The sequence below is a fragment of the Salmo salar genome, chromosome ssa27 (assembly GCF_905237065.1).
Source record: "Salmo salar chromosome ssa27, Ssal_v3.1, whole genome shotgun sequence".
NCBI classification, from domain to species: Eukaryota; Metazoa; Chordata; class Actinopteri; order Salmoniformes; family Salmonidae; genus Salmo; species Salmo salar.
Genome location: NC_059468.1, coordinates 9,737,407 through 9,763,948, shown reverse-complemented (window position 1 = coordinate 9,763,948; position 26,542 = coordinate 9,737,407). Strand labels below are relative to the sequence as shown.

Below are 26,542 nucleotides of genomic sequence, written 5' to 3'. Positions count from 1 at the left end.
GACTGTGCAATACATTAACAATACAGTTTAGTGTCCAGGTGGTTTTCCCTAACCATCTGTGTCAGACAATGGGCCGCCGTTTAATTGAATAGTATTCAAGAAGACACAGAGACGTCAAAACCGCAATTAGTGGAGTCAATGTAAACAATATAGCTAGTTACCACCATTCACCATTCACTACCCATTCCAAATCAATTTGGCTCACTCTTTCATTTCCTGTTTGTGCCGCATGTGGTGACGGTAGCCTAAAGTGGCATGCTAGTTGTCGGAAGAAAAAGCACAGCGGAAGGGCGTGCTCGTGTTGAACCCATGCCACTGTTTGTAGGGAGAAATTTATGTAATGTGCCTCGGGCTAAATGAAAGGATTACCATGTCATTATAGCGTTTGAGTCAGCAAGACGGCTCCATGATGCCGGCAAAGCAAAACAAAACCGTCTTATCCCCCAGGAATATAATGCTAATATCCTATATTTAGGGACGGTATTAAGTCCCATTACCCAACAGACTAACAGTTGATCCGGATGGATTCTTTTAAATATGTTATTGGACCATAAACATATTTGGCTCATTAAACTATACGGTCCAAATAATGATGATCCATGCTTCTTTGAATATATATATATATATATAATAATTTATCAAGCCTACAAGCAATACAAGACTGGGAGATTATAATACAGTTTTAAATACCTCAATGAATCGTAAATGTCACGCCCTGATCTGCTTCACCTGTCCTTGTGCTTGTCTCCATCTTCCCTATTATCCCCTGTGTATTTATACCTGTGTTCTCTGTCTGCTTGTTGCCAGTTAGTCTTGTTCGTTCAAGCTTACCGGAGTTTTTCCTGTCAGCTCCTTTTGTTTCCCAGCCTCTCTTTGCTAGTCCTTCCGGTTTGACCTTTGCCTGTCCTGACCCTGTACCCGCCCGCCTGACCTCTCTGCCTGACCCTGAGCCTGCCTGCCATCCTCTACCTTTGCTCCACCTCTGGTTTACTGAACCCTGCCTGTCCCTGACCCTGAGTCCGCCTGCCATCCTGTACCTTTGCCTTACCCTGGATTTTCGACCCCTGCCTGCCTTGACCTGTCTTTGTCTGCCCCTGTTTGCTACAATAAACAGTGTTACTTCAACAGTCTGCATCTGGGTCTTACCTTGATCCCTGATAGGAAAGGACACCACATTATAAACTATCCCCCTCATGCACGAATATCATGGATATATTGGAATTAGTGGATATACAGTATGGAGGCTTAAATATCCTGACCTAGTGAGATATACATGGTATACATGATATACATGATATACATTAATCAAGTCATCTTGATTAAATTATGTAATTCTTTAAAAGAAAGTGTTGATAGGTGTCAAAATTGCTGAAAGTCCATGTGGGAGAGGATATTGGACATTTAATCGAAGCCTATTGGATGACAACTTGTTTTTGACTAGGACAGAAAAATGTATAACTGACTTTTTCCAATATACCATAGGTACAGCAAGATCCCCTTGTTGCTTGGCCTTTAGAGGCAATTGAATACTCATCTTTAAAACAAAAGCAATTTAGGTCAAAAGAGTTCATATTAACAAAGGACATTGAGGGACTAATAGTACAGATAGATAGCAATAAAAACTGTACCATAGAGGCACAGAATAAGTTAGAGGAACTTATTTTTAAGAGAGATTAAGTGTAATATTATTTAAAATTAAGCGTACTGGATGGAATATGGGGGAAAATGTCCGAAATTCTTTTTTAATCTTCAACATAGAAATGCTACCAAAAATGATTTACTAAAACGTATTACAAATGATGGAGTCACCCATGATTCACTAAACAATATTTTGAAAGAGGAACCAAAGTACTCTAAGAATATGTTTTCATTTCAGTTTCCTCTATCTCCACTAACCAAAGATAATTGTAAGGATTTTTTTGTTATATTAATAATGTACAAATAACAGCTGTACAGAAAGATTCATGTGAAGGCCAAGTTACAGAGGTGGAACTTGATGCAATTAAAGCCTTTAACTCCAGGGCTGGCATACCAGTTGAGGCATATCAAACCTTTTTTGATGTACTCAAAAAAGGTTTGTTATTAGCATGTTTTAACCACTCCTGTAAAAATGGTAGATTATCAGATACTCAACGAGGTTTTATTTCACTATTACTAATTCAGGACCCAGGGTGGTACATTTTATTTATTATTTCTTTTTTTATTTCACCAGGTAGGTTAGTTGAGAACAAGTTCTCATTTGCAACTGCAACCTGGTCAAGAAAAATAATATAAAGATCCAGTCCATTAAAAAAAGTGGAGGCCCCTTACACTTCAGTGTTGTGCCACAAGAATTTTAGCAAAATGCATAGCGCATAGAATTGAAAAGGTATTGTCGGATATTATTCATTCTAATCAGACAGGTTTTTTACATGGACGATACATTGGAGATAATATAAGACAAGTACTGGAAACAAAAGAACACTATGAAATATCTGGGAAACCAGGCCTGGTATTCATAGCGGACTTTGAAAAGGCTTTTGATAAAGTAAGACTGGAATTTATACTGAACAGAAATATAAACGCAACATGTAAAATGTTGGTCCCATGTTTCATGAGATGAAATTAAATATTCTTTACACAGGTGCACTTTATGCTAGGAACAATAACAGGCCACTCTAAAATGTGCAATTTTGTTTACATCCTTGTTAGTGAGCAGTTCTTCTTTGCCAAGATAATCCATTCACTTGACAGGTGTGGCATATTAAACATCATTATCTTTACATTACACAGGTCCATCTTGTGCTGGGGACAATAAAAGGCCACACTAAAATGTGCAGTTTTGTCACACAACACAATGCCACAGAGGTCAAAGTTTGAGGGAACTAGCAATTTGCAGACTGACTGCAGAATGTTCATTTCTCCACCATAAGCCGCCTCCGTTGTTTTAGAGAATTTGACAGGATGTCCCACCAGCCTCACAACCACAGACCATGTGTAACCACGACAGCCCAGGACCTCCACATCCGGCTTCTTCACCTGTGGGATTATCTGAGACCAGCCACCAAGACAGTAAATGAAACTGTGGGTTTGCACAACCGAAGAATTTCGAACTGTCAGAAACCGTCTCAGGGAAGCTCATCTGCGTGCTCGTTGTCCTCACCAGGGTCTTGACCTGACTGGAGTTCGGCGTCGTAGCCGACTTCAGTGGGAAAATGCTCACCTTCGATTGTCACTGGCACGCTGGAGAAGTGTGCTCTTCACGAATGAAGCCCGGTTTCAACTGTAATGGGCAGATGGCAGACAGTGTGTAAAAGAGTGTTGGAGTGCTGCATCAGATGACCTGGCCTCCACAGTCATCTGACCTCAACCCAATTGAGATGCGTTGGACCACAGAGTGAAGGAAAAGCAGCCAACAAGTGCTCCTTCAAGACTGTTGGAAAAGCATTCCAGGTGAAGCTGGTTGAGAGAATGCCAAGAGTGTGAAAAGCTGTAATCAAGGCAAAGGGTGGCTACTTTGAAGAATCTGAAATATATATTGATTTGTTTAACACTTTTTTGGTTTTTGATTCCATATGTGTTATTTCATAGTTTTTATGTCTTCACTATTATTCTACTATGTAGAAAATAGTAAAAATAAAGAAAAACCCTGGAATGAGTAGGTGTGTCCAAACTTTTGACTGGTACTGTGTGTGTGTGTGTGTGTGTGTGTGTGTGTTGTTATATATATATATATATATATATATATATATATATATATATATATATATAGTAGCAGGCTCAAGGGTGTGGGGTTTCCATGTCACCAAGTTCAATAACAAAACATGCACCAGTAGCACAAATAGAATGCAAATAGGGAGTTTATTAGGGATTTTAGTACACTGGGGAAGAAGGGGGAATTCACCAATCACCTCACAGTCCACAAGCCGTTCTTGTTGTTCGTTCCGTTTTCCAGGGGTAATCCTCACACCCGGGTCCTTAGCCAATCTGGTCCAGTACCCAAGGGGTGTAGTCCGACAGTCCAGGTCACAACGGGTAATCACACAGATATTGTTCTCTCTTCTCCCACTCTTCATATAGCACTTTGTTCTCTCCTTACTCTGCCCCTTTGTGCAGGCTGCTTCCTCCTTTATCCCCAAGCACTGCCCCAACGTCCACAGCCTCGCTTCGTTGGGGCAGGAAGACCATATAAGGCTCGGGGGTGGAGCCAGAGACCTGCAAGATATCTCCCCTCAATAACCCCTCCCCTCACCTCTCTCTGCTGTCTGCCACAATATATTTATAAAAAAAAGATATATGGGGGATTGGAAATGATGCAGACAATTACATTGATAGAAGCCACAATCTATTTGCAAAATTAAAACTGATGCACCCCTAAAAAACATTAAAAAAAAAACTTTCAGTATTTGTGGGGCTATCTTCTTCCACATTAGAGTAGTTTATGGCAACTACTTTTTACTTGAAAGGCAGAGCTAATGTTAACTCAAGTGTTTGCTTTTTGAACTTCTTTAAACTGGACCAAAAACACTTTCAAAGCAGCAGAAATAATGTGAGGTAGATTTTTATCAGGACCGTATTGTTTAACACGGTAAAGAGCTTTCAGATATGATTTAACGATGAGACAGCTCAATGTTGATATTTGCCATTTTATTCATAGGAAAGTAACTCATGTTTGTAATCCCCTCTTGATTTAAAGGGGTAATCTGCAGTTCAAACAATAACAAAGCCGCCACACCACCACTGTTTTGGTAAACAGCTGAGGGATGGGTCTGGTGATATGTAACCACTCAAATTCATAGACAGAGCTATGGATGCAAGGACTTACCATCGATGAGATCAACACAGTTCTGACCATGTTCTGTAAACAAAGCATATCATGTGGGTTCTGATGGGGTATGACAGTTTAACTAAGCTCATGAGGTGTTTAGAAGTTCTACTCTTCAAGAATCAATGGCTATATGTATCATTCATTTAAAAGTCCCCAAAAATGTATGTGCCAATCGCAGATTGCCTCTTTGAGCTAAAGCACCCAGAGGTGCAGTGTTTTGTAGCAGTGTACTGTAACAGCAGGCGCACTACACGGCACCACTTATAGCCTAGCGGAAGCTCCAAATTAATTAGGATCGTTATAATATTTATTTCTACCAGGCACCATTTCTCATTTTCTCCTACAATTTGTACCGTGTCTATTCCTACTATATTTTCTGTCACTCAGTACAGCTGTCTCGTGTGCTCTCTCTCTTCCTCTAATATTAGCTCAGTTCTCTTTCTTGATCTATTACCGCTCATCTCACACTGTCTTGCCCTCCTCTGTCTCTTGCCTTGTCAGCCTGTCCTACTCAACTCTTTCAATTTAAATTCCTTTTGGAATCCAGTTTAAATGCATGCAGGAAGGCGTCACTGTCAGGACAAATAAACATTTAGCAGGGGTAACAAATCAGACAGTTGACAAAATAACTCACTGTCCAGAGTTAAGATGAAGTTATGGGATGTGATGGAAGTATATTAGATTTGTTTTTACCCCGTGGCTACTTCCTGTGTTCAGTTATGCCGGCCCTCCCTAAATCTCACTACTCTAGCTGTAATCTACTTTGAAGATTTTTACACATTTTGCCATCCCTCCTCAACTAATTATCCTATTTTTCGATGCCTTTGTCTCTCCTTTTTTTCTCTCGCTCCATTTCTCTCTCTCTCCTGGCTTCCCCTATTTCTTACTCGCTTTGTGCTCTTTAAGTTTTCCTTGAGTGACTAATTCTGGTAGCCATGTGAGTTTCTATGTGAGTGTGAACTATCTGTGTGTGTGCTGCCTCCTTACCTCTGAAATATAGACATGAAGTCCTGTGGAGCATCTCAATTACATACTCCACAAGTCCTCTCTCCTCACCTCCTTAAAACCCATTGGAGTAGAAGGTCAGAGGGGAGGGACCTCTGGCTTGTTCATCCAATGGATTTTAAGAAGGAGGCGAGGGGAGAGGATGCGAGGTGTATGCAACTGAAATTCTCCCCTAGTCAGGTGTGTATCATATCACTTTGCTCCAGCCATATATTATGTCATATAGTTGTATATTATGTTATAATGAGTCCTCCCGTCCAGCAGGTGGTGGACCAGGCAGCCAGAAGACCATTCTCCATGAGGAGTAGTGGAAGATGCCGGCTCTGCCAGCGCTGCTGCTGTCGATTTACTTCCTCTTCCTGTTGCTGACCATGGCCCTGCTCTCTTTCACCCAGGCTCCCGCGCTCTCCTCCGTCAGAATGGGTGGGGTTTCTACTAGTTACCACAGCCACAAAGCTCTGGATAAGAGCGTCTGCTAAATGACTTAAATGTAGAAAATGTAAATGGGCTATATCATAAAAAGGCATGAAAACTAAAATTAGGTATTTGGTCTTAATTTAAGGTTAAGGTTAGGGATAAGGTTAGCAGTGTGGTTAAGGTTAGGTTTAAAATCAAATTGTATGAAGATAAATTGTAGAAATAGGCAGGGTATATGCCTTTGTGGCTGTGGTAACTAGTGATGACCGAACGTGTGCGATGGGATCACATCATCATGGCTGACAAGGCCATCTACTCCTCAATGTCTTTACCAACTGATTGTGGTTATTGACTTGCCATTTTGATTAATGCGATTATAGTTCATCATATTTACCATATGTATATATATTTTTAACCTTTATTTATCTAGGCAAGTCTGTTAAGAACACATTCTTATTTACAATGACGGCCTACCAGAAGGCAAAAGGCCTCCTGTGGGGACGGGGGATGGGATTAAAAATTAAAAATTAAATAAAAAATATAGGACAGAACACAGGACAAGAGGACATGAAAACACAGCATGGTAGCAACACAACACGGCAGCAGCACCACATGGTAGCAGCACAAAACATGGTACAAACATTATTGGGCACAGACAACAGCACAAAGGGCAAGAAGGTAGAGACAACAATACATCACGCGAAGCAGCAACAACTGTCAGTAAGAGTGTCAGTAAGAGTGTCTGCTAGCACAGGAAGCTGCAGTGCAGTACAGTACTGTTTACAGTACATTGTTCTATCAATGTCTCCATGGATACACATACTGTAGGCTAATTGAAGATCAGGAAGATAAGGCTTGGATCAGAGAATGCCTCATTCATCAGTAATTGTAATGTAAACAAGGGTCGTTACCATAAGGATGATAGAATAATTGATGAACTCATTTGGTTATGTACATCTCGCTGACTTCACCGATGTGATCATCATTCAGTGATCCTCCTAAATGTCAGACGACAGGTTGTCCACTTTTCCCCCTGAATAACCTTTCCTTGAAAATGGCTCTAGCCTGTGTGATTCTCTGTGACTCACCCCTGTCATCCATTTCGCAGATGGGTTGAATGTTAGTCAAAAGGTCAGCCTTATTGGAACATAGATCAGATAGACTTATTTTGAAAGGAACGACAAAACCCAACAGTGGATTTGAATCCATCTGCCCCCGGGTCTGGTTTTTCATGCTCCTTTATCTTCTCGTCTATCTTTCTATCGTTCTATTTATCCCCCCAGCGGCCATTTTGGACGACCAGTCGGTGTGTGGGCGAGGGGAGCGGCTAGCGCTGGCCCTGGCCAGGGAGAACATTAACAGTATTTTTGAGGGCCAGTCCAGAGCCCGGGTGGAGGTGGACATCTTCGAGCTGCAGAAGGACTCACAGTACGACACCACCGATACCAGTAAGCATGATTAGTACAAACCATTATTTTCTAAATTGAGCTGGATAGACATTTTATTCATTCAAATGTGACCGACGGGTTTCAAACCCAGGTTGAATCCTGAGCTAATGCCAATGTTCCACTTACTGTCAACTATATCTGGATAGATACTTTACTCGTACAAATTTGACAGATTGGGTTCAAACCAAAATCTCCTGAGAGCCACAAGACTGTTAGCGCTCTGAGCTAAAGACAAGACATTATCTCAGAGGAGCTAATGCAAGTCTTCTGATCGCAGGCATGGTTACTCATCACATGAGTTACACCGACATACACTCACACACTTACAGTGTACCGCCGACAGAAGTTATTGTCTTGGAGAAGGACGAATTGACCGAGTAAGCTAAGTGTGTGTGTCCAAGATCATTCTTTTTCACGTTATAGCCTTTTGTACTCCCACCATCACAAAGGGAGGCAATATGGTAGTGGGTGTTAACAGTTGCTCTTTAAACAGTGAGTGATCCACAAGTATTCACGTGCAAACACACACACACACACACACACACACACATACACACCACAGGAGGTTGGTGGCACCTTAATTGGGGAGGATGGGCTTGTGGTAATGGCTGGAGCAGAATAAGTGGAATGGTATCAAATACATCAAACACATGGTTTGATGGCATTCCATTCACTTCGTTCCAGCCATTATTGTGCCCCTTCCTCCCCTCAACAGCCTCCACTGATACACACACACATTGCTGATCTGTCTTGGATCTGGGAGAGCAGGTTTTTCTGAACAGAATAATAACACTCATCTCCAATAGACAGAGTGAGGATTCAGATTGCCGTTATGGCTCCAATTAATCAAAAGTGTCCGGCATTGACTCTTAATTTGATATATCATCCAAGAACTGGACCTCGTCCAAGACATTGACTCTTCCGTCTTGCTGGTAAATTGTCTGTCTGTCTGTCTGTCTGTCTGTCTCTGTCTCTGTCTCTGTCTCTGTCTCTCTCTCTCTCTCTCTCCTCTGTCTCAGTGTGTCAGATATTGCCGAAGGGGGTGGTCTCTGTGATTGGCCCCGCCTCCAGTCCTGCCTCAGGGTCAACTGTCAGTCACATCTGTGGGGAGAAGGAGGTGAGCTAGTTATGTCCTCTAAACCACATTCACACTGTTACTCATACTATATCCCCATACTCCCATAAACCACTACTCCACTACTTGTCTGCTTACTGGATGATTACCGATCATTGAAAGGACAGGATAGGTTTCGGACATTTTGTTTATACCTATCCTGCTGGGGTTACATATTAAGGAAATGTACTCTCCAATGTTGTACGGCGCTGTTATTTTTCTGTTTTTGGCCCGCCTGTTAGCTTACACAATTCTTGCCATTCTCCTTTGACCTCTCTCATCAAAGAGCTGTTTTCGCCTATGGGACTGCCACTCGTTTTGCCCATTCTAACGTTCAATTGAACAGTAACTGAATGCATGGATGCCTGTCTGCCTGCTTTATATAGCAAGCCAAGGCCACGTGACTCACTGTCTGTAGGAGCAATCCATTTTCATGAACGGTTGGTGTACCTAATAAACTGGCCGGTGACTGTATGTAGCACTGCAATAAATTCAAATCAAACTTTATTTGTCACATGAGCCAAATACAACAAGTGTAGACCTTACCATGAAATGCTTATTTACAAGCCATTAACCAACAGTGCAGTTCAAGAAGAGTTAAGAAAATATTGATCAAATAAACTAAAGTAAAAAATAATAAAAGTAACACAGTAATGAGGCTTTTTACAGGGGGTACCGGTACCGAGTCAGTGTGCAGTGTACAGGTTAGTTGAGGTAATTTGTACAAGTAGGTAGGGGTGAAGTGACTATGCATAGATAATAAACAGCGATTAGCAGCAGTGTACAAAACCAATGGAGGGGGGGAGGGGGGTCAATGTAAATAATCCGGTGGCCATTTGATTAATTGTTGAGCAGTCTTATGGCTTGGGGGAAGAAGCTGTTAAGGAGCCTTTTGGTCCTAGACTTGGCGCTCCGGTACCGCTTGCCGTGCGGTAGCAGAGACAACAGTCTATGACTTGGGTGACTGGAGTCTCTGACAATTTTATGGGCTTTCCTCTGACACCGCCAATTATATAGGTCCTGGGTGGCAGGAAGCTTGGCCCCAGTGATGTACTGGGCCGTATGCACTACTCTCTGTAGCGCCTTACGGTCAGATGCCGAGTAGTTGCCATACCAGGCGGTGATGCAACTGGTCAGGATGCTCTTGATGGTGCAGCTGTAGAACTTTTTGAGGATCTGGGGACCCATGCCAAATCTTTTCAGTCTCCTGAGGGGGAAAAGGTTTTGTCGTGTCTTCACGACTGTCTTGGTGTGTTTGGACCTTGATGGTTCGTTGGTGATGTGGACACCAAGGAACTTGAAACTCTCAACCCGCTCCACTACAGCCCCGTCGATGTTAATGGGGTCCTGTTCGGCCCGCCTTTTCCTGTAGTCCACGATCAGGTCCTTGGTCTTGATCACATTGAGGGAGAGGTTGTTGTCCTGGCACCACACTGCCAGTTCTCTGACCTTCTCCCTTTTGGCCGTCTCATAGTTGTCGGTGATCATGCCTACCACTGTCGTGTCATTAGCAAACTTAATGATGGTGTTTGCTTTGGGAAAAAGCCTCTGCTAAACGGCATATGTTTTAAGTCCTTTCAGGTCAGTGGATATAAGGGAGAGGAGACGTGGAAACAGTTCATGTTGGGACACAGCCAACACCACTCTAGGAAATGTCCTCTCTGACCTCTCTCGGTCATAGTTTAGTGAACTCTGTAATGAGTTAACTGTGGCTCATTCAGTTCGAACCTGCATGGTCACACTTCGGTCATGCAGAGATTTGACCTGGTTAATACTCCTTCGTTCACTAGCTACGATAATGAATCAGTCTTAAACCATGGTTAGATGACGATCTCTCGTCATATAAATCTGCAACTGGATGCTGTCAATCATCTACTAATGGAAATCTCTTCAGGCATTTTCAACCAAAAAATTCACATTACACACTTTATTTCAGTACGGGCCAAGCAGCATCTCATCCCAGGGGCGAAACATTTCAGACCTGGCCCTTAGCCAGATTAAGTCAAACAGGGTTTAAAATCTCGCCATAGGAAGAAAATGCAAATGTGAAAAAATGTAGCCTGTTTACCTTGGAGTATTCTATGGATGAAATACCAGTATAAAAACAGCTTTTGCTTTGTTGGGTTGAATTAGGTTGAATATGTCAATGTGATGGACAGAGCATGATAATAATGTCCAGGGTTAAAGCTTGAATGCTTAAATGCCCAATGCAGCCGTTTTTATCTCTATATCAAATAATTACCTTACTGTAATAGTTCTCAAGCAAGGATTTTGCTAGGACTGTCTGGGAGTGGTCTGAGTGACAAGGGGAAGGGGGAGAGATATGTAATCTGAAAACTAGCTGTTATTGGCAGAAGTTTTAAACTCACTTTGTTATTGGTCTATATGAACTTATACTGCCTGGTGATGTCACCAGGCAAGCCAAAACTCCACCCATGCAAAACCTGCTGATTAGAAGGTCCTGTATAGATTATATTTTCAACCAGCAACTATCAGGAAATATCCCCAATCAAATGTTTTCCCACTTTTACAGTGTTAGTTTCATCAGCTGTTGTACAATATGATACAAAACACAGGAAAAACATCATTTTGACTGCACTGGGCCTTTCATTTACCACCCAACCCCTTCCTCTCCCTTCCTTTACTCTTTGTGTATGATATGATAATAATAATTTAGCTTATTATAGTATACACAAGTATGATAATAATAATCTGTTATTATCATACATGACCATCCTTTTATAACATACTCACATAAACAATTATGAACACTTCCCATGACCAGTTCGTAATGCCTAAAAGTGCATTTATAACACCTTATGTTGCCTGCTGTCTCAGATCCCTCATGTGAAGGTGGGCCCGGAGGAGACGCCCAAACTACCATACCTCCGCTTCGCCTCGGTCAGCCTCTACCCCAGCAACGAGGACCTGAGCCTGGCTATAGGGGCCATCCTCCGCTCTTTCAGCTATCCCACCGCCAGCCTCATCTGCGCCAAGGCAGAGTGTGAGTGTATGCCTCAGGGTGTCTGATACTGCATTCATGTTCCTATAGTTCCCTACTTGTATAATTCCGTACTACGATACCTCCCTACGTACACATTTTGTGGAAAGGGTTCTACATGGAACCCAAAAGTGTTCTATCTGGAACCAAAAAAAGGTGCTATCTAGAACCTAAAATGGTCCTTTGAACCATTTTTGGTTCCAGGTTGAACCATTTTGGGTTCCAGGTAGAACCCTTTCCACATAATATTTTACATGGAACCAAAAAGGGTTCTACCTGTAACCAAAAGTGGTTCTACCTGGAACCAAAAAGGGTTCTCCTATGGGGACACCTGAAGAACCCTTTTGGAACCCTTTTTTCTAAGAGTGTACAGTCTATTTCCTTTACCTCCATACATCAACTCTCCACGGTTACGGTTTGATCTGAGCGAAGGTTGAGTGTGAGTGCAGGGTGTTGGATACTGCGTTTGTCTCATGCTTCTAGACCTTGCCTATTGTTGCGGTATCACCTGTGTGAGGGTGGAGAGTGTATAAGAAATTATACATTGTATACGTTGTCAAATGAGATGCCCTGCTTTGCTGTTTTCCTCAATGTGCATGTTTACATTTGAGTCATTTAGCAGATGCTCTTATCCAGAGCGACTAACATGAGCAATTAGGGTTAAGTGCCTTGCTTAAGGGCACATCGACAGATTTTTCACCTAGTCGGCTCTGGAATTCAAACCAGCGACCTTTCGGTTACTGGCCCAATGCTCTTAACCACTAGGCTACCTGCCGCCTCCATGCTCACGTAATCCTTTATTTAGCCGGTTCAAGTAGTCCAAGTAGGTTCAAGTAGTGCATCGCTATTTGTTGAGGTTCATGTATTGTGTATGTGTTTTGACGCGTTAGACTTGTCAGCGTACAGCCAATGCCCCTGAAGCTTCACCAGAGCAGTAGTGCGTGTCATTTTGCATTGGTCTGATGCTCCTCTCTCCAAGTAATACAACTCCAACAAAGACCCTGAACTGTACAAAAGTACTCCAGTAGCTCGAAGCCATTCATACTACCCCTCTATCACCCTCCCATCAGTCCTCCTGCGCTCCAGGGTCCCCTGCACACAGAGTGCAGCCGCCCAGCCAGTCCAGGTGGTGGATTAGCCCAGTTCCCCTCCAGAGTGGATTATGCCTTCCACTTATGAGCTGCTGCTCTACTCGACTGCTCAGGTCTAGGCCAAGGTTGGGTGTGCCGAATGCATCTTTTAACAGTCCGCGCCACCCTCCCGCTTTATGGAGCCCACTGTTTTCCACTTGGCTGGTCTGGTCTGCGCTCCGTGTAACGTTCTTTCGCAAAATGGTGTCTATTCTTTCCTCTTCCCTTGGTTTTTCTTGTTTTATTTTCCAGTCGGCTATTTTTCCACTGTATTGGTTTGTCTGTTCCCTGTTCAAGGCCCAGTTCAATTCCAGTCACCCTATTGTTGCGATTATCAAGGTCAGGCTTGTGATAGACTTGGTTTTGGATAGAGTAACTCACTGGTCACTGAATGTTATAAAAAGGGGCAGGAAGTAAAGATGGACATGTACTTTCTGTCCAGGGACGAAGATGAGGATGGTCCTCCTCATTCATTTAAGGAAAAAGTGAAACAATTTAACACGTTCAGAAATCCTTCTTGTAGCTCAAATGATACCTTTTGTTACACACCTCACCTAAAGATCTGATTAAACATACTGGTAACAGAGAATGTGAAAATATGTGTTAACAGCACCATCTAGACATGTACAATTACCTTCTGGTTACCAAAGTAGTTTTAAAGTTACTACCCAACATAATATAAAGTGATGGGGGGACAGAGAAATAGAGCAAAATATCATGTTTTTTCCGATAGCAGTAATCAAAATGTATTTTGAAATAGCAATACAGTGCTATAGTACTGTTTGGTTGAGGTATCACAAAGTATGTGTTTCATCAAGCCTCTGAAGTGCTCCACCTCCACCCCGTAGGCCTGCTGCGATTGGAGGAGCTGGTCCGGCGCTTCCTGATCTCCCGGGAAACACTGTCCGTTAGGATGCTGGACGAAAGCCTGGACCCCACCCCCCTGCTAAAGGAGATTAGAGACGATAAAGTGGCTACTATCATCATCGACGCCAATGCTTCCATCTCCTACCTCATCCTCAGAAAGGTCAGGACCCTCACCAGGCTACAGTCACAAAGACAACTAACAACAGTGTGGTCCTCTGTAGCTCAGGTGAAAGAGCAAGGCGCTTGCAATGCCAGCATAGTTGATTTGATTCTCGGGACAACCCGTACGTAAAATATATGCACGCATGACTGTAAGTCGCTTTGGATATAGGTCCTGCTAAACGGCATATATTAGTATTATATATTTAAGCAATAAGGTCCAAGGGGGTGTGGTACACAGTATGGCCAATATACCACGGCTAAGGGCTGTTCAAACATGACGCAACGCAGAGTGCCTGGATACAGCCCTTAGCCGTGGTATATTGGCCATATACCACAAACCTCCAAGGTGCCTTATTGCTATTATAAACTGGTTACCTATGTAATTAGAGCAGTACAAATAACTGTTTTGTCATACCCGTGGTATACGGTCTGATATACCACGGATGTCAGCCAATCAGCATTCAGGGCTCGAACTATCCAGTTTATAATGTAGTTTAAAATCTTTCAAAGAATCATGTAGCACTTTATTTGAAGATTACCTAGAGCTACATCAGGACTTCATAACACATGTATAACTCATACATAACACATTTGCAAGCAGTACATAAACATTCCATAAATGCTTATGTCAAGTTGATAATTGTATCATAGTGATGTTACCATGATATAATTCATCTACTTGAAGGTGTTGACATGAGCATTTATTACATTCAATAAATGCTTAAGCGCTGCTTATGAATCTGCTATGTATGAATTATTAATGTATTAGCAGATCCTTATGTAGGTTCGCCTTGCCCAGCTCAATGTCATTCTCTGCAGTATAACACATAGCACCATTTATCCTACTCAATATTGTGGCCAGAAGGCACATTATATATGTATGCTTTGAAATGATGTATTATTCTATTCTGTAGTCTACTGGTGGTACTACCAGTGGCGCCAGTACTGTAAGCTATGTAAACGCTAGATGTAGTGTTCACGTATGCTATGTGTATGCACGTGTAATAAACTGTCAAAAATAGCGGATATGCGCTGTTAGCTTTCAAGGTCAAAGCTCTACATGCTAAACACCTGCTCATGTGTCTAAAGCTAGCAAACGTGTTACCTGAATGCCATATGATAAAGTTACTGCATCACCCACAGTCCAGTGCAATTCAGTGTATCAGCACTGTTACAATGCCCCCCCCCCTCTCTCCTTTTCCACCCCTCAGGCATCAGAACTGGGGATGACATCAGCGTTTTACAAGTACATACTCACCACAATGGTAAGAGCATACCAATCAAAATTCTCCTCCTCTCCCTCTCCGTACCCTACCCACAATCCTGTCTGCTCGGCCTGTGGACGTCTATCGCGGCAGACCTCATCTGAAATGCATGATGGGAGTGCATCGCTTGTCATCATTATTTCTGTGCCCGGCGCATGCCCTTGTGCGAGGTGACTTACATAGCTAGTAATATCTTCTACATCTTATCCCGTCCCGTCTACAGTGCAGGGCATTTTTGCTGTGGTACTTACAAGGGGTGCACGCCTCACACACCCATGGGAAAAACGGCAGTTCCCTGAACATTGGAGAGGGACCAGAAATCTCAAAATCATGACCCTTTTCAGTTTCATAGCTGAATGGCACGCCGCTCTACTGTCTGGAACTAGAACCATTGGTGTCCTGCCTCCGGGCACCAAAACGTTGTCCCTGTATTGGACCATGGTCTCCTTACTGTATTCAGCTACTGTGAGACGCTGTGGTACCGTTGCTACTGTTGTCCAACTGCAATCAACTTTTCCAGAGCCGTATTTCAGATGTGCTGTATTTCAAAATGATTTTAAAAAAGAAGAAAGATGTACTTACTTACTACCCTTTTCTACCCCTATTCCACACTGCTATCTCATACCTCACTGTCAGTGGCGGTCAATGCCGTTCATGAGCATGGCCTTATTTCTATTACAGCATGTTGGATGACTGTCATTCATATTCCATTCACTCAGTTCAATGTAACAATGATAGGTTTAGGCTATAGCATGATACAAACATTTTCCCTATACCCATCATGAGGTTTCTACAAACTCGCCTATGAATGAAAGTATACAACATAGGTGCACACAGGTCGAGAGAATTTTGCGATGACAGACAGTGACGCATGGACAAACAGTGACACATTCAATACCTCCTTGCACACTCTTGCCTGCAACTAGTTTATCTTGGGTGTAATCATTAGTCCAATAGTTGCAAATGAGAGTTTCTATTGGACAAATTCAGGTATTTTTATCCCCGTTTCATTTGCTTCCGTTTAAGAAAGGTTTTTCAACAGAATCGGCAGAAGGAATACACATCCCTGATCATGCATAAACACAGTTCACTTTCATAGCAGCCATGTTGTATTCCTTCTCACCTTTATGCACTCTCCTCCTCTCACCTTTTCCCTTCGTTTGTGGACTTCAATGAACAACACATCAGCTTTATGTGGCCAGGCGAAAAACCTTTCCAAGCCAAACCATGTCATAACTGCTACACACAGCCTACATCGTTGTCCCCATATTTGCCAAAGTAACATCCTAGTCAACATAGCTAATAGAACTAATGCGTTAGTAAACCCGCTACAATCATGCAGTAACGTTACAGTGTAAGCAGTTAGGCAATATATTAATAAAACCAAAAGCTTACCTTGACTTGGAAGAGTTTCAGTGTTGTGTTGGATAGTCATAGCCAGCTAGATAGCATCCCTCTGTTTGAGCCGGGTGTTTGAGTAATTAAACTAGCTAGCTACATTTGCTAGCTAAGTAAGTGAAACTGAAACTGAAAGTGAAAAAATGACAATCTCTCTCTCTCTTGCTTCTCCTTCATTTTTGAAGAAATTAATTTGTTCAAAACTGTTCAACTATTGTCTTTATCTCTCTTTGAGTCAACTACTCATAACATTTTATGCACTGCAGTGCTAGCTAGCTGTAGCTTATGCTTTCAGTACTAGATTCATTCTCTGATCCTTTGATTGGGTGGACAACATGTCAGTTCATGCCGCAAGAGCTCTGATAGGTTGGAGGACATCCTCCGGAAGTTGTCATAATTACTGTGTAAGTCTATGGAAGGGGTTAGGAACCAAGGGCCTCCTAGGTTTTGTATGGAAGTCAATATACCAAGAGGAGGACAGAAGCTAGCTGTCCTCCAGCTACACCATGGTGCTACCCTACAGAGTGCTGGTGAGGCTACTGTAGACCTTCATTGCAAAACAGTGTGTTTTAATCAATTATTTGGTGACGTGAATATATTTAGTGTAGTTTTATTTAAAAAGGATCACTTTTTCAATGTAATACCATTTTTGTTTTGGTGAAATTCACTGAGGAGGATGGTCCTCCCCTTCCTCCTCTTAGGAGCCTCCACTGCTCACTGTTGAACAATCATTTAATTGACATGACTGGGGAGGGGGAAAACACTAACATTTTCCCCTACCTGTATGGTTTAGCTAGCTCTCTCAGATTGTTCACTCCCAAGCCCCTCCCACCTTCTTGTGTCAATCAGGACTTTCTCCTGCTGATATTAAACTAACTCCCGAGCCCCTCCCTCCCTCTTTTGTCAATCAGGACTTTCCCCTGCTGCGATTGGACGACGTGGTGGATGACCAATCCAACATCGTAGGTTTCTCCATGCTCAACAGCAGCCATCCCTTCTACCTGGAGTTCATCAGGAGTCTCAACCTGTCCTGGAGGGAGGGCTGTGACCTCAGCCCCTACCCCGGCCCGTCGGTGAGAACCGGAATCCTTGTATGTGGTTGTACTCATACACTATTACTGTGACTAACACTCATACTCATACTCACTCTCTTTCATATACTGTACTCATATACTCTCATATACTGTAACTCAATATCTTCTTCAAACACTCATATATTGTGTAGTCTTACTGTCACTCGTATACTAATTATTTAATAACACTCATACAGTGAGGGGGAAAGGTATTTGATCCCCTGCTGATTTTGTACGTTTGCCCACTGACAAAGAAAGGATCAGTCCATAATTTTAATGGTAGGTTTATTTGAACTGTGAGAGACAGAATAACAACAACAAAATCCAGAAAAACGCATGTCAAAAATGTTAGAAATTGATTTGCATATGAATGAGGGAAATAAGTATTTGACCCCCTCTCAATCAGAAAGATTTCTGGCTCCCAGGTGTCTTTTATACAGGTAACGAGCTGAGATTAGGAACACACTCTTAAAGGGAATGCTCCTAATCTCAGCTTGTTACCTGTATAAAAGACACCTGTCCACAGAAGCAATCAATCAATCAGATTCCAAACTCTCCAAGGATGTCAGGGACAAGATTGTAGACCTACACAAGGCTGGAATGGGCTACAAGACCATCGCCAAGCAGCTTGGTAAGAAGGTGACAACAGTTGTTGCGATTATTCGCAAATGGAAGAAACACAAAAGAACTGTCAATCTCCCTCGGCCTGGGGCTCCATGCAAGATCTCACCTCGTGGAGTTGCAATGATCATGAGAACGGTGAGGAATCAGCCCAGAACTACATGGGAGGTTCTTGTCAATGATCTCAAGGCAGCTGGGACCATAGTCACCAAGAAAACAATTGGTAACACACTACGCCGTGAAGGACTGAAATCCTGCAGCGCCCGCAAGATCCCCCTGCTCAAGAAAGCACATATACATGCCCGTCTGAAGTTTGCCAATGAACATCTGAATGATTCAGAGGACAACTGGGTGAAAGTGTTGTGGTCAGATGAGACCAAAATGGAGCTCTTTGGCATCAACTCAACTCGCCATGTTTGGAGGAGGAGGAATGCTGCCTATGACCCCAAGAACACCATCTCCACCATCAAACATGGAGGTGGAAACATTATGCTTTGGGGGTGTTTTTCTGCTAAGGGGACAGGACAACTTCACCGCATCAAAGGGATGATGGACGGGGCCATGTACCGTCAAATCTTGGGTGAGAACCTCATTCCCTCAGCCAGGGCATTGAAAATGGGTCGTGGATGGGTATTCCAGCATGACAATGACCCAAAACACACGGCCAAGGCAACAAAGGAGTGGCTCAAGAAGAAGCACATTAAGGTCGTGGAGTGGCCTAGCCAGTCTCCAGACCTTCATCCCATAGAAAATCTGTGGAGGGAGCTGAAGGTTCGAGTTGCCAAACGTCAGCCTCGAAACCTTAATGACTTGGAAAAGATCTGCAAAGAGAAGTGGGACAGAATCCCTCCTGAGACGTGTGTAAACCTGGTGGCCAACTACAAGAAACGTCTGACCTCTGTGATTGCCAACAAGGGTTTTGCCACCAAGTACTAAGTCATGTTTTGCAGAGGGGTCAAATACTTATTTCCCTCATTAAAATGCAAATCAATTTATAACATTTTTGACATGCGTTTTTCTGGATTGTTTTGTTGTTATTCTGTCTCTCACTGTTCAAATAAACCTACCATTAAAATTATAGACTGATCATTTCTTTGTCAGTGGGCAAACGTACAAAATCAGCAGGGGATGAAATACTTTTTTCCCTCACTGTATACTTGTTACTCATATCATTTTCTCATACACTGTCACATACTGTTACTGCTGTCACTCATATACTGCTACAGTAATTTACTCATATACGGTCAGCTAAGTATGTTTCTTGTGTACTCTCTACTGCTAAGTTATCCACGTGCTGTTACCCGTATACTCTCGACTATGATAACTTATACTGATATAGTATTATATATTTTATACTATAACAGTATAATGACATCCAATTCTACATTCTCACTCATACACTTACTCGTACGTGCAATGCCACACCTTTACGCGTACATTTCTAGGTCATACACAGCGGAGGAGGCTGGTGGGACGAGCTATAGGAGGACGGGCTCTTTGTAATGGCTGGAATGGAACGGTATCAAACCCATCAAACATATTGAAACCACATGTTTGACTCCGTTAATTCCAATCCAGCCATTACAATGAGCCCGTCCTCCTATAGATCCTCCCACCAGCCTCCTCTGATAGACAGACTTTATCACTATTCCTTTTGACACGGTCAAACTGCCAGTCAAAGTACACATATTGTCATGCTGTCACTCACGATCTGCGTTATTCACACTCTGCCAGGTTGACTGATGCCTGACCAGATGTCATTCCTTTTTAAAGGGATACGTTGGCATTATGGCAATGAGGCTCTTTATCTAGTCAGATGAACACATAGATACCATTTTTATGTCTCTGCGTGCAGTTTGAAGGAAGTTGCTAACTAGCACTATCACAATTGCTAACTAGCCTTAGCGCAATGACTAGAAGTCTATGGGTATCCTATGGGTATCTGATACCCATAGACTTTCAGTCATTGCGCTAATGCTTGTTAGCATTGGCTCGCAAAACTACCTCTAACTTCCTTCATACGAGACACAGAGACATAAAAAGGATATACACGAGTTAATCTGACTCTGAGGAAGTAGATAAAAGGCCTCATATCCAAAATCCTGAAGTATCCCTTTAAGGTTTGATTGAATCACACAGCTTTGGCACGGACCACAGTGCCACCTTGTTGACTGAGTAGCGTTACATCTATCCCAACGTTTCTTACTCTTTTTGTCTTTCTTTCTCTATCTCGAGCTTCATGCCTGCCTCACATCTTTCTCTCTTTTTCTGTCTTTCCTTCTCTCGCTTTCCTTCCCTCCCTCCCTATGTCTTTCTTACTCTCTCTCACATTTGTATCAACTATCCTCTTATTCTCTGCTTCCCTCCCCTCTCTCTCTCTCTCTCTCTCTCTCTCTCTCTCTCTCTCTCTCTCTCTCTCTCTCTCTCTCTCTCTCTCCCACAGCTGTCGTCGGCTCTTATGTTTGATGCGGTGCATGTGGTGGTGGGGGCGGTGCGTGAGCTCAACCGGAGTCAGGAGATTGGAGTGAAGCCGCTCAGCTGCACCACTCCTCAGATCTGGCAGCACGGCACCAGCCTGATGAACTACCTGCGCATGGTACTAACACATGCTCTCTCTTTACCCAACGCTGTCCCAACGCTGTCCCAACGCTGTCCCAACTAGCCCATCTTGTATTAGCCAACTGATTCATTTGTTAAGGCGACAATGTAATGTTGTTGACTACAGAAATTATTAGTTCACCTGTGTGTCCCAACTAGCCAGTTGTGCCACCTGCATATAAGCCAACTAATTGCTGTCTTGCCTAGGCAACAATGTAACATTGTTTAACCTTTTACTGCAGTGGGCTAAATCAGGAGAGAGTGTCCTCTTGATAGTCTTAAGTACACACATGGTTATGGGCTTGAAAATAGAAGACACCTGTACCATGTCAGATATAGAGTTCAAATGTATATTATTTTGAGTTTGCTTCCTAATATTACACTTTATATACATCACAGAAGACTGAAATATAATATAAATATAACAAAACAGTTTTTTAAATTATGTTTATTAATTATGAAATTATAAAAAAATATATATATAATATTCCACCTATGAGGCCACTAGATAATTTGACTGCAGGAAAGAACTACTAAAGATTGTGTCCCAATAGGTCCAAAGCTTAGTTGAAGTATGCAATATGGCATGGTACATTCACCTGTTGCTGAACACTCTCCCAACTAGCCTGGCTAGCTATTTATGCATTTGCCACCTTAGCCAACTCGTTCTCCTGCCAAGGCAGCAATGTTATGTTGTTGAATACAGAACAGTCAGGTACCAATAGATTCCATGCTTAGCTAAAACATGGTCCTGAACTACAGAAGTAACAAGGGTTGTGGGACAAATCCATTTAAATTCCGTATATTTGCGGAATGAATGGCATTTCAGCTCATGAAATAAATGTGATTGAATTGTTCAATTCATGAAGTGAATCCTGAATTATTGAGCAATTGACTGAGTTGGATTGGAATTTACCCCAACCGTACCAGTAGGCTAACTAGTGAATGGCACAGCTCCACTTCGCAATACATTAGTGCTTGAAGCACTGTCTTATTACCTTCCTGTTGCCTTTGGGACTTTCGGTTGTTGCCATGTAAACCACATTGTTTTGTGGGTGTTGTTGTTGTTGTTAGGGTGGTTGGTGTGTGTTGTGGTCTTGATGGTATTCTTCCTATCGTCATTGTTGCGCTCTGCTGGGCAGCGTATTTTCTCTCCATCCTCTCCCCTTCCTTCCTTCCTTCCTTCCTTCCTTCCTTCCTTCCTTCCTTCCTTCCTTCCTTCCTTCCTTCCTTCCTTCCTTCCTTCCTTCCTTCCTTCCTTCCTTCCTTCCTTCCTTCCTTCCTTTCTTCCTTCCTTCCTTCCTTCCTCCTTCCTCCTATCCTATCGGAGTCTGCCACTTATCTTCCCCCATCTGTTTCTCCCCTCATCTCTCCCCGTCTCAGACAATGTTTTCTCGCTCTCCGCACATCATTCCATCATTCCTACACTCTCTTTGGCAGTGGTTCCACTCCTCTCTCCCTTTCTCCCCCCTCCTTCCCCCGCTTTGTTGTTCCTCGTTTGGGCATCTCTTGTTCTTCCTCTCTTTTAGGGTGTAATTCATCCTGAATCTCTCTTCACACCCTCCGTCTTGCTGCATGCCTTTTGTTTTAGCCATACATCTCTCTGTCTCTCTCGCCACTGTCAAGCCTAGCTATTGCCTGTCTGTTTGTCTTGGCTGAATCTTTCCCTCTCTCTTTCTCTCTGTTCCTCTGTCCCTCTTTTCTCTTATTGTTCCACATACTTTTTCTCTCTATTTGCCGCTCTCTCTTTCTCTGGCTACTTGAAATAATAAATGTATGTTTTTCTCTCTATCTTGCTTCCCCTCAATACCTCTCTCTCTCTCTCTCTCTCTCTCTCTCTCTCTCTCTCTCTCTCTCTCTCTCTGTCTCCCCATCTCTCTCTCTATGTCTCTCTCTTGCTCCCTTCCTCTCTCAATCTCTCTTTCTTGCTCTCTCTCGCTCTCCCTCTTTCACTCTCTCGCTCTCCCTCTCTCTCTGTCTCTATGTCTCTGTCAGGTGGAGTATGATGGGTTGACCGGCAGGGTGGAGTTCAACAGCAAAGGCCAGAGGACAAACTACACCCTGAGAATCCTGGAGAAGCACCGTGGGGGTCATAAAGAGGTCAGGGGATCAAGGGTTCATGGGTTCAAATTTCACTGGGTCATGGTGGGGTTGGGGGGGGGGGCTCTATTTTGGAGTTGATTTGACAAGCACAAAACATTTTGACTAAAACATACACATTGATCATGGGTTCAACCTTATTCTCTATCTCTTCCACTTCATCCCCCTCTCCTCTCTTTCTTTCCTTCGTCATCCCCGTGTACAGATCGGGATCTGGTACTCTAACAACACGTTGGCGATGAACTCGACGTCTCTGGATAACAACATGTCGGAGACGTTGGCTAACAAGACGCTCATCGTCACCACCATATTGGTAAAGACATATTGGTTTCGCACATTTGCATTGGTAGATGTGAAACTGTTGGTTTTCTGTTGGCCATTTTGGGTCAAACAACATTTCTCAAGTGTTCAAGATTACTTTGGGGGGTGGCAGGGTAGCCTAGTGGTTAGAGCGTTGGGCCAGTAACTGAAAAGTTGCTGCATCGAATCCCCGAGCTGACAAGGTACAAATCTGTCATTCTGACCCTGAACAAGGAAGTTAACCCACTGTTCCTAGGCCGTCATTGTAAATAAGAATTTGTTCTTAACTGACTTGTCTAGTTAAATAAAGGTAAAAAATATATTTGAAAAAAATGACATTCAATTTACAAAGAACAAAAAAAGGAGACAGTTAGGGGTACACTAATCATTTTATTGTACAGTAACTTGTAATATCAGTTCTATACACCTCATCAAGTCAGTGCTAAGTACTGTAGATGTTAATGTCATTCATGGCTAATAAGTCACATATAGCCCCTTAATGACAAATCATTTCGCCAGTGACCTCTATGCAAGAAATGACAAAATATGTAAATGTAGGTATGTGCTCGCATTACAAGTAAAGAGTCAGCCCTTAGTAAATCCTTCAGGACACTGTTCCTCCTTTGAATAATGATGAAGAAATATTCAGCAGCTGTTGGTAGGATGTTTACTTCCAAGATATATAGTACATATAGATTTCCATTTTAGTCACTGAGCACACAATCTTATCCAGAGCGACTTAGTTAGTAAATTCATCTTAAGGTAGCTTTGAGAGACAACCACATATCACAAGTCATAGTAAGCAAATGTATTCCTTAAAACGTGTCTATTCGCAAAGTCAGTGCTAAAAAAGAAATCAACACGTTTCGGGAAAATGCCTTCCACTTCTTTGAATTATAGCTCTTGAAGGACTTTTTGATCTTCCTTCTATTGCAGGAGAACCCGTATGTGATGCATAAGTCCAACTACCAGGAGCTGCAGGGAAACGACCGGTACCAGGGCTTCTGTGTGGACATGCTAAGAGAGCTGTCGGACTTGTTGAAGTTCTCCTTCAGGATCAAGCTGGTGGATGACGGGCTGTACGGAGCGCCTGAACCGAATGGATCCTGGACAGGCATGGTGGGAGAGCTCATCAATAGGGTAAGCACACACGTGCGCGCGCACACACACACACACACACACACGCAGGCACACCGTCTAGACGACTGACTGTAAAAGTGGGTCAATGAGACGGGTCGTCAATCAGTCAAAGGCAGCCTACGATAATCGCCACCATAACTAATGAGAAGGCTGGCTAGAATCCTTGGTCGTGGAGAGCTATAGGGACGGGCAGGCTTTGTGACGATTTTTTGATTCATTGAATCAGGTGTTAGTGCCGGGATGGAGCAAAAACCGGCTAAGCTCTCTAGGACCATGGTTGGTGACCGCTGATCAAAAGGGTTGTGGAGTCATGCATCTCAATCAAAGTCTGCTGATCGTCAGGTTAACCTGTAGCTCTCTGTGGTAAGAACGTCTGGATAAAGAGCTGGTGTCACAGCTAGGGATGTGACCCTAGTCACCGTTTTTACCACATACACTATATACACAAAAGTATGTGGACACCCCTTCAAATGAGTGGATTTGGCGATTTCGGCCACACCCATTGCTGACATGTGTATAACATCGAGCACACAGCCATGCAATCTCCATAGACAAAACACTGGCAGTAGAATGGCCTTAATGAAGAGCACAGTGACTTTCAACGTGGCACCATCATAGGATGCCACCTTTCCAACAAGTCAGTTTGTCAAATGTTGCCCTGCTAGAGCTGCCCCGGTCAACTGTAAGATGCTGTTATTGTGAAGTGGAAACTTCTAGGAGCAACAACGACTGAGCCAAGATCGCTGTGGAAGAACTTGACTGGGCTGTACAGAGCCCTGACCTCAACCCCATCGAACACCTTTTGGATGAATTGGAACGCTGACTGCGAGCCAGGCCTAATCGCCCCCCACATCAGCGCCCGACCTCACTAATGCTCTTGCGGCTGAATGGTAGAAAGACCCCGCAGCAATGTTCCAACGTCTTGTGGAAAGACTTCCCAGAAGAGTGGAGGCTGTTATAGCCGCCAAACGGGGACCAACTCCATATTAATGCCCATCCTTTTGGAATGAGATGTTCAACGAACAGGAGTCCATATAGTTTTGGTCATGTAGTGTATTTTTATTATGATCAATCGTGTAAGCCGTGCCATATCCTGCAAGACTTGTGATAGAATCTACTATAATGAGGCATAGGACTGGAACCACAGCCGGCATGATGCAACATTTGAGAACTTCCCAGGCTCAAAGATATGCCTATTAAAACAGTCAGATCATTGAAAGGGCACGTGACAAGACGTGTCTGTCAGGGGCTAGTATATCAACTGAAGCTGGACACTCGACATTTATCAAACATAACCCAAATAGTGTGTATCAAGGTGGCTTTCCCTGGCACCCACCTGCGGTTCAGAGGAGGGGTTGAGCAGGAACCGGTCCCTGAGGAAGGGGGAGCAGGCAGCCAGGACCACTTTGTGACGCAGAGCAAAAATGTACCGGAATCCGCAAGACACTCAATGCTCCTTCAACTGCTATTGCGCTAGTAACAACACAGTGTCTAGCACTACTGTTGCTACTACGTTTGTGACTGATAACGATATTTTTGCCACAAACGCCATAGACTCACCCGTTACTTCTACCGCCACTGCTGTCGCCGCAACTAAAAAGGACAATTGCAATTACTGATGCTATCTGTGTGATTGCTGGCCCTATCTCGACTCCCGATAGCGTCTAATAATGCCGTTACTGAAAATGGTAATGATAATGATGATGGCATCCATAATGACCTTACTGGTGGGGTAGTGGAGCCGTGCGTGACCCATCCGGCGCGTTAAGAGGCTAATCAAATGTCTCTCTGTCGCTAATTATATGGTGGTGCAGCTTGTGATGCCCTAGCGTAGGTTGGCAAGCACAAACCCTGACGAACGCACGTGTACACACACGCACGTGTACACTTACAAAAAAAGGGTTCCAAAAGGGTTCTTCGGATGTCCCCATAGGAGAACCCTTTTTGGTTCCAGGTAGAACCCTTTTTGGTTTTAGGTAGAATCATTTTGGGTTCCGTGTAGAATCCTCTGTGGAAAAGGTTTTTACATGTAACCAACAATGGTTCTTCAAAGTTCTTCTCCTATGGAACCTTTTGGGTTCTAGATAGCACTCTTC

At 43.2% G+C, this 26,542-nt stretch overlaps 1 protein-coding gene across 4 annotated transcripts in view; it reads left to right on the top strand.

Moving 5' to 3' along the window:
* Nucleotides 1-3,766: 3,766 nt before the first annotated feature.
* Nucleotides 3,767-26,542, top strand: part of LOC106588418 (glutamate receptor ionotropic, kainate 5) — a 34,367-nt gene continuing 11,591 nt past the window's right edge. The window contains exons 1-11 of one of the 4 annotated variants that reach the window (XM_014177376.2): nt 3,767-6,235; nt 7,513-7,677; nt 8,697-8,794; nt 11,630-11,795; nt 13,771-13,949; nt 15,163-15,216; nt 17,526-17,705; nt 20,752-20,904; nt 22,902-23,006; nt 23,212-23,319; nt 24,243-24,446. In XM_014177376.2, the coding sequence (XP_014032851.1) occupies nt 6,127-6,235; nt 7,513-7,677; nt 8,697-8,794; nt 11,630-11,795; nt 13,771-13,949; nt 15,163-15,216; nt 17,526-17,705; nt 20,752-20,904; nt 22,902-23,006; nt 23,212-23,319; nt 24,243-24,446 (1,521 nt within the window). In that variant the 5' untranslated portion in view covers nt 3,767-6,126. The remainder of the gene's footprint in view (nt 6,236-7,512; nt 7,678-8,696; nt 8,795-11,629; nt 11,796-13,770; nt 13,950-15,162; nt 15,217-17,525; nt 17,706-20,751; nt 20,905-22,901; nt 23,007-23,211; nt 23,320-24,242; nt 24,447-26,542) is intronic. The other 3 variants (XM_014177377.2, XM_014177373.2, XM_014177375.2) reach the window with 3 other exon arrangements.